The 17,463-nt window shown below is 41.3% G+C and overlaps 1 protein-coding gene across 1 annotated transcript in view; it reads left to right on the top strand.

Annotated features, from left to right (window-relative positions):
• Positions 1-3,242: 3,242 nt before the first annotated feature.
• MCC (MCC regulator of WNT signaling pathway) overlaps positions 3,243-17,463 on the top strand; it is a 210,712-nt gene continuing 196,491 nt past the window's right edge. The window contains exon 1 of the mRNA XM_074166053.1: positions 3,243-3,478. Coding sequence (XP_074022154.1) covers positions 3,342-3,478 — 137 coding nt within the window. The 5' untranslated portion in view covers positions 3,243-3,341. The remainder of the gene's footprint in view (positions 3,479-17,463) is intronic.

Below are 17,463 nucleotides of genomic sequence, written 5' to 3'. Positions count from 1 at the left end.
TGGTCAACTGATTTTGGTCATTTGGCAGCTTTCACTTTAGCTGTTTTCTTCTGAAAAAAAAAATAATCTGTAGTTAAATTCTGAGGTGTCTACAATGGTTTTCTTTTTGTATTGTTTAACACCTAACTTGAAATAGTCTTTACTTTCAGAGATCACACAAACTTAAAGCTCCTGTTGATTCACTGGGAAGTCTTAGGAGTCCAGCACCTCTGAAAATCTCTCATGCCTATCTTTAAAGATCTTAGATTTTGGGTATATAAATATTGGAGAACAAATGCAGCTAGTACTACTACAGCATTGTTATTCATTTTTGCAGTGGTTGTCTGGCATATTTTTACACACGCATTTGGAAATCAGGGCATTATGGAAAGCTGATGGTAGAAAATAATCTAATATTGAAAAACTCTGGATTCATTTAACTTAGATGAAAAGATAAACAAAAAACAGATTGACAGTTAAGATCCCCAGTTTGAAAAAAAAACCCCTACAAACTCTTTTCTTTTGAGACATATCAAGCCTATTATCCCAGAGGGGATAGACAGCAGTATGGAGGTCTCACTCCTTGCCCTCCTTCCTTGTTCTCTCTTCGTAACTTTCAGGACACCACACAGCCTTCCCACTAGGGACAGCGAGAATGCACTTCAAGAAGGATTGTAGCTTCTACTGCACAGCATGTTCTCTGTTTTAAACACGTTTTTTGCCTTCTGAAACTCAAACTTTTGGCTGCAGGAGTGAGCTGCCACAGAATTCATAGCAGGCACCAGAGTGTGGGGAACTACAGCTTTGAGTGCTGCTTCCCAGCTGATGTGATACATCTTTTTTAAAAGGCAGATGTGGATCAAGATACAAGCCAGCAAGCTCAGCTGGTTTTACTGTCTTGCATGCCATACCACAACTAGGATATCGGCTGTTCCTATCAGCCAGGAGGAACTGGTGCGAGTGACTTTTTATTAAGAAAAGTCAGAAACTACTGTACTAGGTTTTCTTGGGAGTTACATTTAAGATGCAAAACTTAACTGTAACTGATCCCCACTCTTTTTCTCTTTCCCAGAAAGGGAAAAGCTAGCAGGAAAAACTCAACGTATAAATAACGAACTCAGAAAGGTCATTAGCAAGGAGCAGGGAGAATACAAGGAATGGATGAATTCCTCATCCGCAAAGCAAACTACTGCGTGAAGCATGAGGAAAAGATGAGAACAAAAGATAAATTGGGAAATTTAGCTAGATTAGAGCACATGTGAGAGATTAGTTTAAACAAAAGGTAATAGCTGGCTAACTGTGAGGCTTGGCAGATAGCATCAGGATGGAGGGAGGTCATTCTTGGAGATTCTCATTGCTGTGTTTTGGATCCAATCTTGCTACATTGGTATTGGTGGCTTTGTCAGAAAATGCTGTTTTAGGACTCCGTATGGCTAAAAATTTTAATTCTTGGTAAGAAGAAGTGTATGCTATATTTGCAGAATGTATGCAAGAATTCTTGTGTGTGGTGTTGAACAGCTCGTCTATGGAGTCTGGCTGAAGAAAATGGTCTTGTGACCATCTGGGCTCATCCAATCCTCAGTGTAAAACAAACAGCTGCAGTAAACAACTGAGCTCACACATGAGCAACGTGAGAAAAAAGCATGCTGAGAAAAAGCACATGCTAAGACTGAGAGAGAACATTGTAGGTCAAAAGATGGAACATGATGTAAATCTTCAGAGATTACACACTACAATCTGAAAGAAGGATACTTGCAGTATTCTCTGCTTACATTGTCTTGAAAGGGTATGGAAGTGTGTTGGCTCTACACCCCAGTGCTGTGGTCATCCAGCAAGAACCAGGGTGAGCAACCTAATCTGGGAAACTGCAGAGACCGAGAGAATATGGGCGCGAGTGTACGCGTGCTTGCCCTTAAGTCATTTTAGTTAATAAAACACCATGGAGACTCTTTGCCTTGCAATGACTTACTTAATCAAGGTACAATAAATATTAACAGTTAGAACTATTGCCATCAGTTATTATACTTGAAAGGAACTCCGCAGCAAGAGAAGTGCGATAACTTTGCTGACTTTACATATTCATGAGCCATTGTAAACAACAAGGAAGACCACATTGTTATGTGGGAAGAACTAGATGTCTTCAAAGACTGAAGTAATAGGAGAAGGATAGTATCTGATAGTATAGGAGAAATGCAGGTCCTTAATAACAGGATATTATTTCCCATATACAGAAATAGGTTAGGAAAAATCTTAGCTGACCTAATTAATTAAAGGATGATGGAGTAAGAAACGTAATGCTGCTGTGAAACAGGCAAATGCTGTTCTAGGCTGTTTCAAAATATATATTTCCAGTAGAGATAAAATACATTGCCATTGGTGCTGTTGGTGTATCAGTTTTTTTCACATGAATAAGAAAAAGAGGACTGATTAAAACTTAATTAGGTGTTGAAAAGGGTGCCAGAACTGAAGAAGCTATCCTATACACATGAGATTAAAAAGTTTTTTCATCTGGCAACATGACTTTTCTCTAAACGCAAAGGAGACAGAAAGACAACGAAATGTATGAGGCATGAACAAATTCAGAGCGCTATCTGACAATGAATTGTTGGAGCAGGAAAACAAGTTATGTACGTTTCAGGTGGGAGTTCATCAGTGGAAAGGAACTGGATGCGTGGAGAGGGGCTGGTGCGCTGTGCCCCAGACCGCTCCCACCTGTTCAGTACCCCATCAAACAGCCTCATGTGCAAACACAGGACTAGGGAAAACGCTGGGTTTTGTTGTAATTTGTCTGGCCTTGGCTTCCAGGGGCCAGCTGGAGTCAGACAAGGCCGCGGTGGTCCCGAAGCGCGGAGCTGGGCCTGCCCTGTGACAGGGAAACAAGCGACCCCCAGTATGAGAGAGGTTTGCCTGGACTCTAGTGGGGCGTGTAACCATGATTACGAGGGATTTGGCGGGGCCACTCACTCCTGGTGCCACCATGGTCTCTGGCACCGGGAGAGCAGAGAGACGGGCCAAGGCGGAGGCAGGGTGATGGCATGGGGAGCGGGGGGCCTTCGCCGCCTTCTGCCAGCTCCCAGCTCCAGCCGTGCGGCTCCCGCAGGGTCCCGGCCGAGGCCGGGGGCTCCGACGTCCTCGGCCAGGCCACTCCGGCTCTCTCGGTGGGGCCCCGGCCCCCTGCCCGCCCCCGCGGGGCCGCGCCCGGCGGAGGGTGGCCGCGGGGCCGGGGCGGCGCGGCGGGGCTCCCCGCCCCCGCCCGGGCATTGTGCTGCCGCTCGCACTTTGCAGGGGCGGCGGGACCGGGAATCCCGGGCGCCTGAGGCAGCCTCGCCTCCTCCTCCTCCTCCTCCTCCGGAGCTGGGCGCATGATGGCGGCAGCCGCCGTAGCGGAGGTGAGCAGCGCCGGCAGCAGCAGCAGCGATACCTCCAGCACGGGCGAGGAGGAGAGGATGAGGCGCCTCTTCCTGACCTGCGACGGCGATGGGGATGGCTTCATCAGCAGGTAGCGACAGCGGGAGGAGGTTCTTTGCGCCGCTGGTACGGAGCCGTCCCGTCCTTTCCAACCCCTCGCTCCCGCCCCCCCGGCCCCGGCCCTTCCCCGTCCGCCCGTGAAGCGGCGTCTCAACTTCTCGGCGAGTTTGAGTAGTTTTGAGTGGCCAGGCCGGACCCTCCCCGCCGCCGGTGGGGCTCCTGCCGCGGGCAGCGCCGGGGGGTCTGACCGGCCGGCCCCGGCCCGTACCTCAGCCAGCGCGGCGGCCGGACGGCCGGCCTGGCGACCGACCGCCCGCCCCTCCTCGCCCCTCGGGCGGCCCTTGGCTGCCGGAGCGAGGGGCTCGGGAGCAGGGCTCTGGCCGTGCCTCGGCACGGAGAGCTTTGAGGGGACGGGAGGGGAGGGCGGACAAACGCCGCCGGGAGGACTTCCACTTCCAGTGGGTCCGGGAGGACCCGCCTTCCAGCCCGTGTGGGTTTTGTCACCTGCACGAGGCAGGTGATTTTTGGAAGTAAAGAAGCAAAGCCGGTTATAGGAGAAAATTCGTCCTGATCCCCCAGGTCATCTGGTTTAATTTTTTAATGTTTCTATCAGTATCGATCTCGTTTAAATTCCTCCACTGTTCCCCAGTTAGTTTTGGGGTCGCGACCTAGACTGATGAAATTTGATGGGGAAGCAGTGAGCTTGTACATCGGCAGTAGATAGTTGGAAATGAGCCATTATGAAATGTTCATCTGCCTGAAAGTAATGGCAGTGTGTTTTGGTCAGGACCCGATTTTGTTGGAAGGATATTTCTGGAGCTAGTCCTCAGCCCTCACACTGTAATTTTAAAAATACTGAACTCCTAAAGGTGAGATTTGGCAGGTGGTGGGAACTTGCATTTTCAAAAAGAAACCTATGCTGGTTGCAAGTTAGTAAGTGCCTCTAAAGAGCTGAGTCAGAATGAGGGAATTTCTGTCATCTAACCTGAAACCTAAGAGTATGACCCTGCAAAAAGGCTAAGTAAACTTCAGTCCCCACTGTCATCTCTTTGGAGCCAGAAAGTTGTTGAAAATCTGTAACAGCTGGCAGTCACTTTAAAAATAAAATTTAAAGGTCATGATATTTCTTATCTAAACAGCTCCCCGAACACTCTTTTTTCCCCAGTCTAATGATTATTTTGACAGTTGTGGTTCTGAAATGTAAACTTCGAAAATGTCTGCTTTCCAGCCAGCGTGTTAAGATCACTTCTCTTTCCATTTGTTTACTGTCTTCACAGAAATTATTCTGATGTCTGAAAACTTAGGTTGTTCACTTAAAGCATACATTGCCTCCTCAGAGCACACTTGCTGGTCTGTACTGTGGGGCTTTTCTGCAATGTAAACTCAGTAGACTTCTGTATATTTATAAAGACCTTACTGAGGGAATGTTAATGTCGTAGTGCTTCATACAGACAGTTGAGAGATGCTACCATGACACAAGCCACTCCTTTCTGATTGACTTTTCTACATTGCCTTTTGTTCCAAATTTATATTCTCTGTGTTTCAAAACATGTGTTTCTGAATGTTATGTGAACTACACTGTTGGAAGCTTTGAAAACTCCAGGACATGTCTGAGGAGGGACATTGGATTTCAGCAGGAAATGGAAATAAAGCCCAGAGGGTAGTAGTTTAAAGTCCTTCAGGAAATGGTGGGTCCATTGTTGAAGGTTGCTAATACCTTGCTTCAAAAGTGAGTTGTGCCTTCAAGGCTGAACTGGTATGGCCTCGATCAGAGAATGCAGTGTTATAAATTACTGTCTTCCCTTAAATTTCCATATTTGTCAGAAAGTAGTGAATGAATATTTAAAAAATGATCTTTGATGTGAAACAGAGTAATTTACTTTTCTTGACTTCATTAGCTAGCCTGGGTAATCAGTCTTGTAAATGGAATGTGTTCCTTGCTTTCTGTAGTGTCTCAATTTCCCTCATGATCTACTTTATGGCAATGGCGTATGCAGGAGCAGACTTGCCCAGTGGTTTTTGGATGTATTTGTAGTATGCACAGCTATAGTCTTACAGACAACTCTTTCTGATTCATGGACACACAGCGTCTCAGTTAAAAGTTAAAAAAAAACCAAACAAACCAACAGTAACAGTGTTGTTACACTCTTAGTGTTTAGGTAATTGCATCTTTTTTAATTATGAATTAGTAATGAATTAAAATAAAGGCAAGAAAGTTACATCTGCTTTTACACTAAACTTGATCTTGCCGTTCTGTACATACCGTTTGTCTTGCTTCTGCTTTTTATTTTTCCATGCAGTTCAGTTGCTTGATTTTCCTGTTCCTTCTTGCCCTGCTCCCTTGGACTTTCCTTCGCTCATTCTTGGGGGCAACAATTCCTTTGTTGCCTTCCTTGTAGCCCCAGTGAAGATGGTATGCTGACTTCTGCACATTACTGGGCCTTTTACAGCAGGTTAAACATTGAAATAAATGCCTGGGCATCTGTATAAAGAGCTGAAAACTGAGAAGCCAGCATTGTAAAACCAGCTGCTTCCTTGTGGACTAGAACTTCTACTAGTTTGGGCCTCTTATATTTTCAATGCAATGGGGTTGAAATTTGCAGTTTTGCAGGTGTTACTCAGCGGTAAGTTGTCATATCTTTCAGAATTAGTATCTCTTTTGTTTGCAGGGCTGAAACTTGGTCAGTCATTTGTTTGCCTAACACATGCGGCAGTTTATTTATAAGATTTCTTTCTTTTCAGCTCCAGAGCTGTTAAGGAAGAGAAGATCTTTATTCTTGCAGCAAGGGCAGGCATTTTGTATGCGTGTTTATTTAGTTCATACTGCATGGGGAAAAGAGCTATTTGCATTCCGAATGAAGTAACGTGGTGTCTCAGCTGTGGAAATGCTTTGTTGTGCATCAAACTGTAAACCTCTTCAAATAATAGCAGGGAAGTAAAGGCACAGATGGAGAGGAGGAGCGTGTCCTGAGATACTGATTAATTTTCAACCTCTCACCTGAGATACTGATTAATTTTCAGGCTCTAAATAGTTAGGATGATAGCAGAATGATAAAACAGAATTAAGTATGTACCGTTGGTGGTTATAACCCAGAAGAAGCTGAATGATGGGGTATGAAATGCTAAGCCTGTGTCTCTGAGCGCTGCATTTGACATGTGCATGTTGAAATTTTGCAACATCTAGCTAGACAAAAGTACTAAGAAAACACAAGAGTTTTAACTTGTTCTGTACTGAAATGGCTTTTTGCTTCTTTTGGGATTAATATAGTTATCTCGCAAGTGCTTGGCATTCTTCTGATACTTCAACAATGATAGGTAACTTTACAAAATTTTAAAAAAAAAAAAAAAGAGAAACTAAAGAGCAGTCCATGATTAAGGATGGATTCTGAACGCTTGAGATCAGCTGGATCAACCTTGCTGGGAGCAAAAGCCAACCCTAAACACTGTTTACAGCAGAACTTTGTTTTTGCAGCTGTAGCTGGATTGTGTTGTTATTAACAAAAAGCTGTTAACTGAAAAAAGCAGTAATTGCATTCATTTGTTTTGCTTTTTATTCTGTTTGCTTTGAAAAGCTTCAGAATTTGATGTTACAGTTAAAAATACATTCGGCTTCCCAGGGTTGGTACATTGGGGAGGGCACCTGCTGCCTTTTTTTTTTTTTTTTTTAAGGTCAGCATATGTGGCCTTGGTTGATGTCAGTGAGGAAAGTGAGAGCATGCTGGGTTTTTACAGGTGGCAGGCTAGATTAATGTCTTCTTTAGAAACTTAATTGCCTTGTAGCTTTATTACATGTGGGTTGTACTGAAGTTCCATTTAGCACATAATGAATTTCATCTTTACTGCAGAAGTCAGTAAATGAGTTTCCAGATTATTCTGTTCTAATATTGAAAGGTCTAAATAAGGTAGCTTTGAGTCTGCAGGAAATACTTTTGCTTAAAACATGAAGCTGTGAGCTATGGAGATAATGGGTGAAGAAAAAATTGATTTCATTAATAAGTCATAACTGTGCTAGTTTTCTGATTTTAACTTTTAAGCATGGATAAGTCATTTCTAGGGTTATGAAGTATAAAGTTAAAGCTGGTGTTTAATTCTGTGAGAGAATTGTCATTAACAATAACAGAATGAAGTTCTGTTTGTAGAGTTTGTTTGAAAATATTTTCTTCCACGTGCACAGATTTTTTTTACACTGGGGTCAATGGCTTACAGAAAATCTCTGGTAAAAAGAAAGCAAGGTGTTTAAAAAAACAAACCTACTGATTTTTGTATTGAGCTTATACAGCCCATTAAAAGGACATGGTGAAAGACTGCCTCCTTCGCTAGCCCTTCACTGAAGCAGTTAACAGATCAAATCCAAGAAGTTCCTTTTATCTGAGTGGTTTTAGTGGAACATAGCGCTGGGAAGTCAAAATCTTTGGAAGGACAAGCTGATGCTTCCCTTCTTCATGGGCTGCAGTGGTGGGGCGTTCTCAGCTTTCTTGCTGAGTATGTTTTGGCAGCCCTCTGTTTCTGTGTCTAGTGGACACATGCTATTAGAAAAGAAAAAGAAGTCTTTTCAAGAAGACAAAGTATGTATATATTCGTTGTGTTTTTAAGGGAAGAGATGTATGCTTCTATGCTCTCTGTTACTCTCCACCACAGCTATTACCATTAAACCTGCTTTTAGGTGGTTGCTTTTGGTACTGTGCTTGAACTTCTTTGCTTAACATATAAAGAGATATGTGTTGAAGCACAAAAGAACCAATTAAATGAAAGGAACAAAACCACTGTAGGTTGTCTGTGATCAGCCAAGTTACTTCCTTGGCTGTAGTGCTGTTGTTATTTGGGGTGTATAAGTCTTGAAATATATATGCTGTGTCATAGCAGGTTAGTAATTCTGGCTGACATCCAGTTACAATTTTGGATGTATAAGTGAGCTGGGCTTTTGTAGCCATGGAAGAAATTGTGAAAGTATTTATTGCTATAATCCAGGTTGCAAACTTATGTTCATGTAAATTCATTTATTAACTTGGTTCAACTAGATCCACTTACAGGATTCTTGACTATTTTTTTAATTTTTTTTCTTTCAATTTTCTGTAAGTAAAATAAGTACTGCTGAGAAATGTAAGTGCCCAAACTGGCTGCCTTGGCATCTTCTTAAATAAATGGGTAGAGAGCTGTCTTATAAATGGAGAATTTTTGAACAAAAATAATCCTTTACTTATTTAAATCATATGATCCTTATGTAAAACATACGATGTTTTCCTCTTTAATGCCTGAATGTGGGCAAAACTTTTAATTGATTATAGTAGAGTACCATGGAATTTGTCCTGTTGAGTGTGACTTGATGGGTCTTTAGGAGAGAACATATATGAAACAGAACTTTGAAATGACAAAAGCGTCAATGATTTTTCTGTTTAAAGAGCAGTACAGAAGTTAAGTTTTACCTAAAACAGTCTTTAGATATTCCTTTCTTTACTCTCCCCTGTAAAAATGGGTATTTGTTGGAAAGTGGTGGGAATGCATATAGGTGTTTCCTAAGGCTGTAATCTGACTTTTCTCCTTACTGTGTCAAAAAGGATACACTATACTTTAGGCTATAGCTCCATACGAAACCACAAATCAGATTCATACAAAGTGTCAGAGATCTTGTCCAAGCGTCATATGTTTTAAAATTCATATATGAATTGGAGGTAGTGATTTGAATGTCAGAAAATGAGCAAATGATGAGCTCAGAAGTGCACTGCACATTGCTATGGCAGGATTAAAAAACCCCACAAAGAAGCTACCAGTGTGGTGTAAATTGTGACAAACTTGTGAAAAGTCCTGTAAATAAAATAGGTGAATGAAGCGTGTAGCATTTAACATAGATATTTAGTGAGAACTAAATGGATAGATACTGAGTTTTAGATTCATCAATAGGGTAACAGTTATACTTTTACTAGAATTAAAGAAGACAGAGGCTTGGCCTTGTGCGGTTGGTAGCCTCTCTCTTCTGCTGCTCTTCAGTGTGCAGAGGCACACTATATTAATGTTGAGGGGAAACACTTGTTCCCAAGAGAGCTGAGCACTGCAGTGTGTCAAGGGCTTCAGCAATGTAAAGAATGTACCTACTGCATGGCCGTGAGGTTCTCGGACTCCTCCTTTCTGCCCTGTATTTCTGTGCTTAGCAATTAAAACTTTCCCAGTGTTGGTGAGAGTTGTCAAGCAGAGGGCAAACAACTCTGGCAACGAGAAAAAAGGCCTTTTTTCTCAAAGGCTGTGTTTACCAAAGCAGTTTTGACAGTGGTAGCCACAATAAAACATATAGGAAAAAAACATGATCAGGTTCTTCCTGTCACTATATTTTCTTTCTTTACCTTCTGGTTATGCTCTGCTGTGATGAAATTGTTTTCCTTTCATAGAAAGTCTTGGGACAATTTGGGGAAAGGTGAGCAGAGGCACTTGGATGGGTGCAATGATGTGGAATTAGAGTGTAATGTTAAAATGATACCTCTTCTGAAGTAAGCCCAATATATAGACTTTGCAAAAAGATCTGAACAGGAGCTTTTCTATCATTTGGTTCATATATACACCAGTAACCTCGTGGAGAATGTTCTAACTTGGTAATTGCCTCTAAAATTATATTAAACTCTGTAAATGTACAAACATACAGAGGCAGGTTTGCCAAACATGCGGCTTTGCATGAAGTTTTACAAACTGTACATGCGGTTCTGCGGCCCCATGGTGGTAAAACATGGATTTTACCCATAAGATGATCGTTTATGAGCCCATGCAAATACATGCAGTCAGGATCTCTGAGAACTTAATTTGGGCATGAGTTAATATTCTGCATGTAGATGGTTTCTAGTCCCTGCAGGATATTCTGTGCTGCTTGGAAGCAGCATCAGGAACAAAATGTGTAAGTAGAAGCTGCTGTGAGCGCTCAGATGTCAGCAGGCTAGGACCTGATAAACCCTTATATCCTTATGCAAGAGGTTTAAAAAAGGTCAATTCTGTAACAGAACAGGTGGAAGTAAAAAACTGCCTTTGAAGACTTGCGAGAGAAGTAATATTCTGCTGGTTTAGCAGGTGCTGGGGGTTCAAATTTCAAAGGCAGGTTGGTCCTGGTACTGTGCAGTCCTAAGTCTGGCCTCAGTCCAGCTGTCTAACAAGGCAACATCATTTAGAATCAGTCTGCAAAATATCGCCAGGGTGGGGACAAGGCTTTTCTTAGTCCTTGTGTTCAGTCTGGCTCTTCATATTGCTGGGCTGCTTTTACTGTGGAGCTGGAAAAATCCTTAGACCTCAGTACAAGGTTATTCTCACTTCAGATCTGGACTGTTTGCTCTGTGCTTCGTATAACCACCTGAAAGCTCCTAAATTTTAGGAATTCCAGCAAAAAAATGCCTGAACCATGGTAAAACTGACTTTGTCCTTGCACTAGTTTTTGAGCATGTCTTGAAAACAATTTCAGCTCCCAGGTTCTGTTCCTAGACTTAATTTTATTTTTTATCCATCTCCATTAGGAAGCTGTCACAGGGTCTGTGATCCCTGTAATTGAAGGAGTGCTTTTGTATGGATACAGCACAGTACTTACTGTATGCCAAATGAGATGGTGAGTGGAAGCACTCTGCTGGTTTTTACATGATTATAGTCTGTTTTCTCTGTTTCTCTTGGGACTTGCCTTAGTCAATGATTCCACAGTTGTATAGAATTTTGTGGCACTTTAGTCTTTACTTTGTCCTCCCCAGGTCTTCTCAGAGCATCATAACCAAAAAAGGAGTAAGTTATGGGGAAAGATGGATGGATGGATATAGATGAAAAGCCAGAGAGAAACCCTGCATGCTTAGTTTAAGGTGAAGAAAAAAGTATCCCTTTGTTAAATATTGTGTCTAGAAAATGTACCAAGAATCAACATTCATGAAAGGCTTAAGTATTTCAAAGTCTGGTTTTGTTACAACTAGTATAAAGGCAGAGGAATATATTCAAACTTGAATTTTCTGACCCTTTCATAATTTTAATTAGTTAGCTGTCCAGTTCTTATGTAAACATCAGAGATGCAAAGGGATATAATGCAACATTTTAGCTGGAGCTATTAATGTTTCAAAGTTAGTAAAGTTAGTTGGTGTGTTTTATACTGGTTTGCATTTTTCTTTCCTCGTTGGCATTAGTAGTCTGGGCAAAGTGACTTAAGTTTATATCTCGGGCTTGTTGTTACCTGGTGTTTTTGTATTCTTTTTCTTGGGAGCTTGATGTCCAGGTAGACTGTAATGTGGAAAAACTGAGCAAACAGTGAGTCACTTGAGAATACAATTGTCAAACTTTTTGATCCATTTGAAAGTTACCATCCAGTTAACTTGTAAGCGCTGAAGTCTTTATTAATTTTTATTGAATTTTATTAATTTTTAATGAGGTTGTTGCTAATACTATGTCATTGGGGTTATTACTGTAAGAGAATTGAACTTCTCTTTAAAGTCACTAATTTCGCTTTTGTGGCCCTGGAGGGGAAAAAAAAAAAAAAAAGTAGTTGTTAATACAAAGCAAAAAATCCCAGTTTTTCTTGGGTTTCTTAATGGCAATTTTGAAAGATTATAACCTCACTAATACACATTATTACTCTCGTCCCAAGGGTGACGGGAAGCAGGGAACCTCACAAGGTGCTTTGGTACCTGGCCTTTCTAGCAAATCCATAGCCCTAAGTTTATAACAGAAAACTCTGGTGTTCACGTGTGATGATTGCATCTTCTGCTTATGGCAGACAAGGCAGTTAAGCATTCTCCTGACTTAGGTCATGTTTCTAAGGAGAGACTTTCTAGATGCTTTCAGGATTAATTTGCCAAAACCTATAGTTTGAAATTAATGGAGCGGTTGACTGTTTTGGGAGGCACTGGGATGAAAGAAGAGTTCCTCCTTGTATTTCTTTGTGTCCCATTGTTTGTCCAGTTTGAGGATGCCACATGCAGGTATTTTTCTGGCCATTGTGGTTGGATTCTAAATCAATCGGAAAAAAAATATTCTTTGTCTTAGATTGCTGGGGTAGGGTAGTTAGTATCTGAAATTGATTCGAGCAGCAGGTCATGCATGTTCTGATGTGGAGCAAGGAGCCTCACATGGTGCTTGAGCGCCTGGCCTTTCTTGCAAATATACAGCCCTAAGCTAGGTGTCTGCACACTCTGTGAGATGAACCGGGAAAAGTACGTGGAGGTTTCACGGTTTTTTTGAAGTCAGCCCATGCTGTGGAATGAGTTGTTCCAGTGTGCATGGTCCTGAAGTTTCCCTCTGTCTGCAGTAGAATTTGTATAGTCAAAGAGCTTCCATGGCTGAAAAGTAGCTCAGTAAGAAATATTTCTTTCCAGCATGGTCAGTTCATGGTTCTGGCTCCTTATATGACTGTGTGACTTTTAGTGTTGGCACAAGACAGGGGTAAGACCTTGAGGCTGGGGTTTAGTTGTGATCCCTCTGATTATGTGTGCCTGATTTTTAAACACAGCTCATTCCAGATGCTCCGAACTAAGAAACATCTCTAAAAGTTAATTCATGACTATAAAAATGGCATTGTTTTAAGAGGTATAAAACTACAGCAGAGGTTTTATTTAGACTCTTGATATCTCATCTGGTAAGTGAAAGAGATTAACAGGGCTAGTGTTCTGCCTAACTGTGTATTGTCCAAAGGGTGGGCTTCAAAGGACATGTGGAAAAAATGGTTATGCTGTGGTTACATGGCTTTTCAAGTCCACCTTGTTTGTGCTGTGAGTGTTCATGTGCATCTTTTAGAATAAACAGTACATACATGGAGATCATCCTAGCATAGTGATTGTTCGTATGCATGACCTTGTATGTTAATTAACGTAGCTGTCATAAGCTGTAATGATCAATTGTAATCAGCACGTTTAATGTCTTCTTTCTTCTGAGAGTTTTTCTGCGGCAGTACTTCCTTACATTTAATAGAAGAAAACGGTATTTATGCAGTATGAGCAGTTATTCAATGAAACCCCTTATGTAATTTTTAAGGGTAAGTTGGCTAACAAAGACCAGACTACCTCTGAGAGAAAACTATGCTCCTGGTAGTTCCTTCCATGCAGTAGAGTCTGTAGGTTGAATTGATACTGTGTTTTAGCAAAACTTGAAGCTAGTAAGCAGCACAAAGGAAACCATAGAATGGCAGAGACTCTATTGACAAGCTCTGCTTCTCTGTTGATAAATGGACCTCTGTTTGCCTGCAACAGTCCCGTCTCGAGAGATGACAGCCGTAGCCAAAAATGGACACACTGTTCTCACAGGTCGCGAGATGCAGTTTCACTGAATTTCACTGAATTTCACTGAATTTCACTGAATTTTTAGAGTTGGAAGGGACCATAGAGATCATCTAGTCCAACTCCCCTGCCGAAGCAGGATTGTCCAGAGCATGTTAGAGCATGTTACTCAGGACTGCATCCAGGCGGGTCTTAAAAATCTCCAAAGAAGGGGACTCCACAACCTCCCTGGGCAGCCTGGTCCAGGGCTCTGTCACCCTGTCACCCTGTCAACCCCAGTTTGTGTTAACAATTTGAGGTAGATGTTCAGAGTACACCACTTAAGTTATTTCTAATGAGTAGAACGTGCATTTGTTGTGCTGCCTAGAAAACACACATTTGTCCTGGACATTCCTGCAACGGACTGGCAGCCTTGTCCTGTCTGGTGTGAAATGAGGGAGAGACACACACGCCATGGTGGGAAGCATTGGCTGTCAAGGAAACCTGCCCCCTGCTTTCTCAGAAGAAGGAGTGGTGGCGTAGGCTGTGTGCCTGTAAGAGGTAACCAAGCCAGAACAGAGCTGCAAAGTGAAAGCTTAGCCGGTTGATTTAAGAATAAAGGATACAGGTCTTGGGGGCTGGTTGGCTGTTAACCCTGTCTTTTTCCTGCTGCTGCTCAGCATAGTGGAACTGGGCCTCGTTACAAGTTAATTGTGGCCTGAGGGAGGAGGCATTGGAACATGCGAGGCAGAAGAAAATGAAACTAGCGAGGAGTTTCAAGTGTAACGAAAAAATTATACCACGGTAAGGAAACAGTAACAGGAAAATGAGGGAAAGAGTACCCAAGAGAGGGAGCCAGTGAGCTGTCGATGGCTGATGCTGAGAAGCGTGAGATGGTTTTTTTGTTTCCAGCACTGAAAATACCAAGTACAGTGAGATAGTTCCTACAAATAAGAATGGTAACAAATATCGTTGGAGGAAATGGAAAGAGAGAAGTTCGACAGTACTTGGATTTGTTTCATTTGAAAATCTTGATGTAAGATTCTTAATTATGTAAGATTCTTAATTATGTAAGATTCTTCAAAGAACTATTTTGCAGGTGTGTTTTTCTGAGATCTTGCAAAAGATAGAAGTGACAGAAAATGAGGAAAGATAAAATATGCTTATTTTCTTTACAAGTGTGGCAAGATGGGGATTAGTCTGCAGACAGCCTATAACTGGGTGAATATGGATTTGTTAAGAAAAAGTTGTGTCAAACCCTTCTAATCTTTCTCAAGTCTAGTAAGAGCAGTTAGTGGTGGAAGTGAAATAATAGATGCCTTCTATCTTGTCTTTATTAAGGTATTTGATGTTTTATGATGCTTGTAGGCAAGGCAGAGAGACAGAGTAAGGGAGGAGAGTTTGGTTTGGTTTTTTTTCAAGCTATACTTAGAGATGATTAGACACCAGTAGTTTGTTTTACAAATCAAATTGAATTGACTATCAAACTGAAATTGGAAGAATGGCCTGGGCCAGATCGATACTATTGCAGATTAATGATCTGGATGACATGATAATGAATAAGCTTTCTTAAATTTGAGATAACACCAAGGAAGATTGGAGACATGCTGTGGGATAAGATTGGAGTCAAAATTTTTGTTGACAAATTAAAGATAAGGCTTGAAAAAAAATCAAGTGAGATAAAGTACGGATAAATACACAATAGCACATTTGGAGGTAAATATACAGGATGTGCAGCTGAAGAAAATCCTGTACAATTTATAGTAGGTCTCAAGTTAAATTTGAATTAACACAATCATGCCGTTGTAAGACAGGACTTCTCATTTCAGCTTTTCTACTCTTTTCTGTGTATGCTTTAAGCTGGTATCTAGTTTTGCATGCCATCATCCTTCAGGTTGGTAGATCGGTTGGAGAGACATGAGCAGCTCACTGAAGATGATCAAAGATGCAGAAATTGGAGGTTTTTACTCAAAAGAGGGTGGGACATTTGATGATGGGGTTTAAATGTGTAATGACTATTTTTCTTATCCACTGTGATTGCAGAAAACAGACTGTTAACTTACTTTCTGAAATAATGTTCTGAATTGCAGCTGGGGAGTCTTAAATTGGGAAACTTGCAGGAGAGAACAGTGAAGCACTAGGACAGGTCACCAAGAGAGGTTGTGACAGCCTTAAAAACAGCTTAGACACCCATCAATCGGTGATGACATGGGTATATTTTTTCCTGTCATTAGGTACAGTGTTGGATAATTTTCCTTTGCAGTCCTTTCCATGGTTTCATTATGTGCTGTATTTCTGTGGGATGACATTTTAAAAACACACGGCTTGTTCAGTTGACCAATACAATTCTGAGAATGGAGTTCTGTGCGACTCCTCTTTAGATTTAAAACACAACTAAGATCTCCTTGCTTTTCCTTCACTTTTTCATTCAGTTTCCCAGAAGAGATTCCTACCAGCTTCCTTCCCTGCAAGCTATTATGTCTCCTTTTTTCTTCTGCTGAAGCTTCTCTGACTCTTATTTTCCCTTGATCCCGTAACAGCAGCTATGTACCCTGCTTTTTTTCACTATGCCACGCTGGGAGAATAGATCATGTTTGAGAAGGTAGTAGTTTTTCTTTAGAACAGTTTGAAGCAATTTTGTACTCCTAATGCAGAGGTTAGTAATTTCTGTACTTTAAAAATGCTGGCACGACACGATCAGTGCTGCACTCCTGAGTTCTCTCTTCTTCCTTATACGGGCTCATTTCTCCTTGCAAGTGTGGCACCTTGTATCCTTCTGCAGCACTTTTCCTGTCTTGTTTTTTTGAGCCAGATCTATGTGCTGCACTGTTAGAGCTTCATCGCCTATCTTCTGCTGTTTAAGAGATTATTTTCTCAGCTTTGCAATTTGTCTCTTGTAGGATAATCAAGCAAATGCACAAGACCCTATATAGTGCCATATAGACTCCCAGTGGTTGTGGAATAAATACCTCCTTGGGGGAGTGTGGATTGCTATAGTGACTGCCCCTCTGCCCCATCTGCTTTCAACTTTTATTGTTTACATTTTGCTTTCATTCCTTCATATTTGGGGGGACAAACAGAAAAAAAGAAACCCTTTAAGTAGCAAATGTCAATCAATGCTCTTATGTCTTCTCAAGTTTTCATGTAGCATGAAAAAACATCTGTGTGAATTCCACTCCTGATCACAGTGAGGTGTTAAAGCTGAAGCCTTAGTGTGAATTTTCAAATCTCAATATAAAGAGTATTGCCACTTACCATTTTAACAAGTGAGTCCAGCTAATGTGCCTATTCTGCATCTCATCCTGCCTCATGACTTGCCAAAAACATTAGTTTACTTATAAAATGTCTCCTTTACAACTTTTGCCTTGTGCTGACATTATTGATACACAGAAAAGAGAGAGTATTGCAACAATAAAAAGGAAATAGAACTTTATATAAAAAATGAACAATATGAGTGTTATTACATATCTTTTACATTCATTTAAAAAGGGATTTGTAAGTGTAGATGAACACTACTAGGTACTGTACTACTAGGGAGTTAAAAAAGAATACTCTTGAAACAAAAATAATTTTGTTAAATAATGTATTGACTATTCCAAATATACATGTAAGAAATTAATTGTTTACACATCAATGTATCAGTCTTTCTATGTATGAATAGTAGTGATGAGAATGAGTGCACTTCATTAAACTGAGATTAGAACTGAGGGCCTTCTTCCCTAACAGCTGCTGCCAAGCAAATGTATTGTTGCAGTTAGTCTGTAGTTCTGCATTCTTTGCCCGTTCTTCAGGGTGTCCTGGTAGTGGTAGGTGGAAAATTGAGATT

This window comes from Numenius arquata, chromosome Z (assembly GCF_964106895.1).
Source record: "Numenius arquata chromosome Z, bNumArq3.hap1.1, whole genome shotgun sequence".
NCBI classification, from domain to species: domain Eukaryota; kingdom Metazoa; phylum Chordata; class Aves; order Charadriiformes; family Scolopacidae; genus Numenius; species Numenius arquata.
The sequence above is the reverse complement of the archived record's forward strand: the minus strand, read 5'-3'. Positions and strand labels throughout refer to the sequence as shown.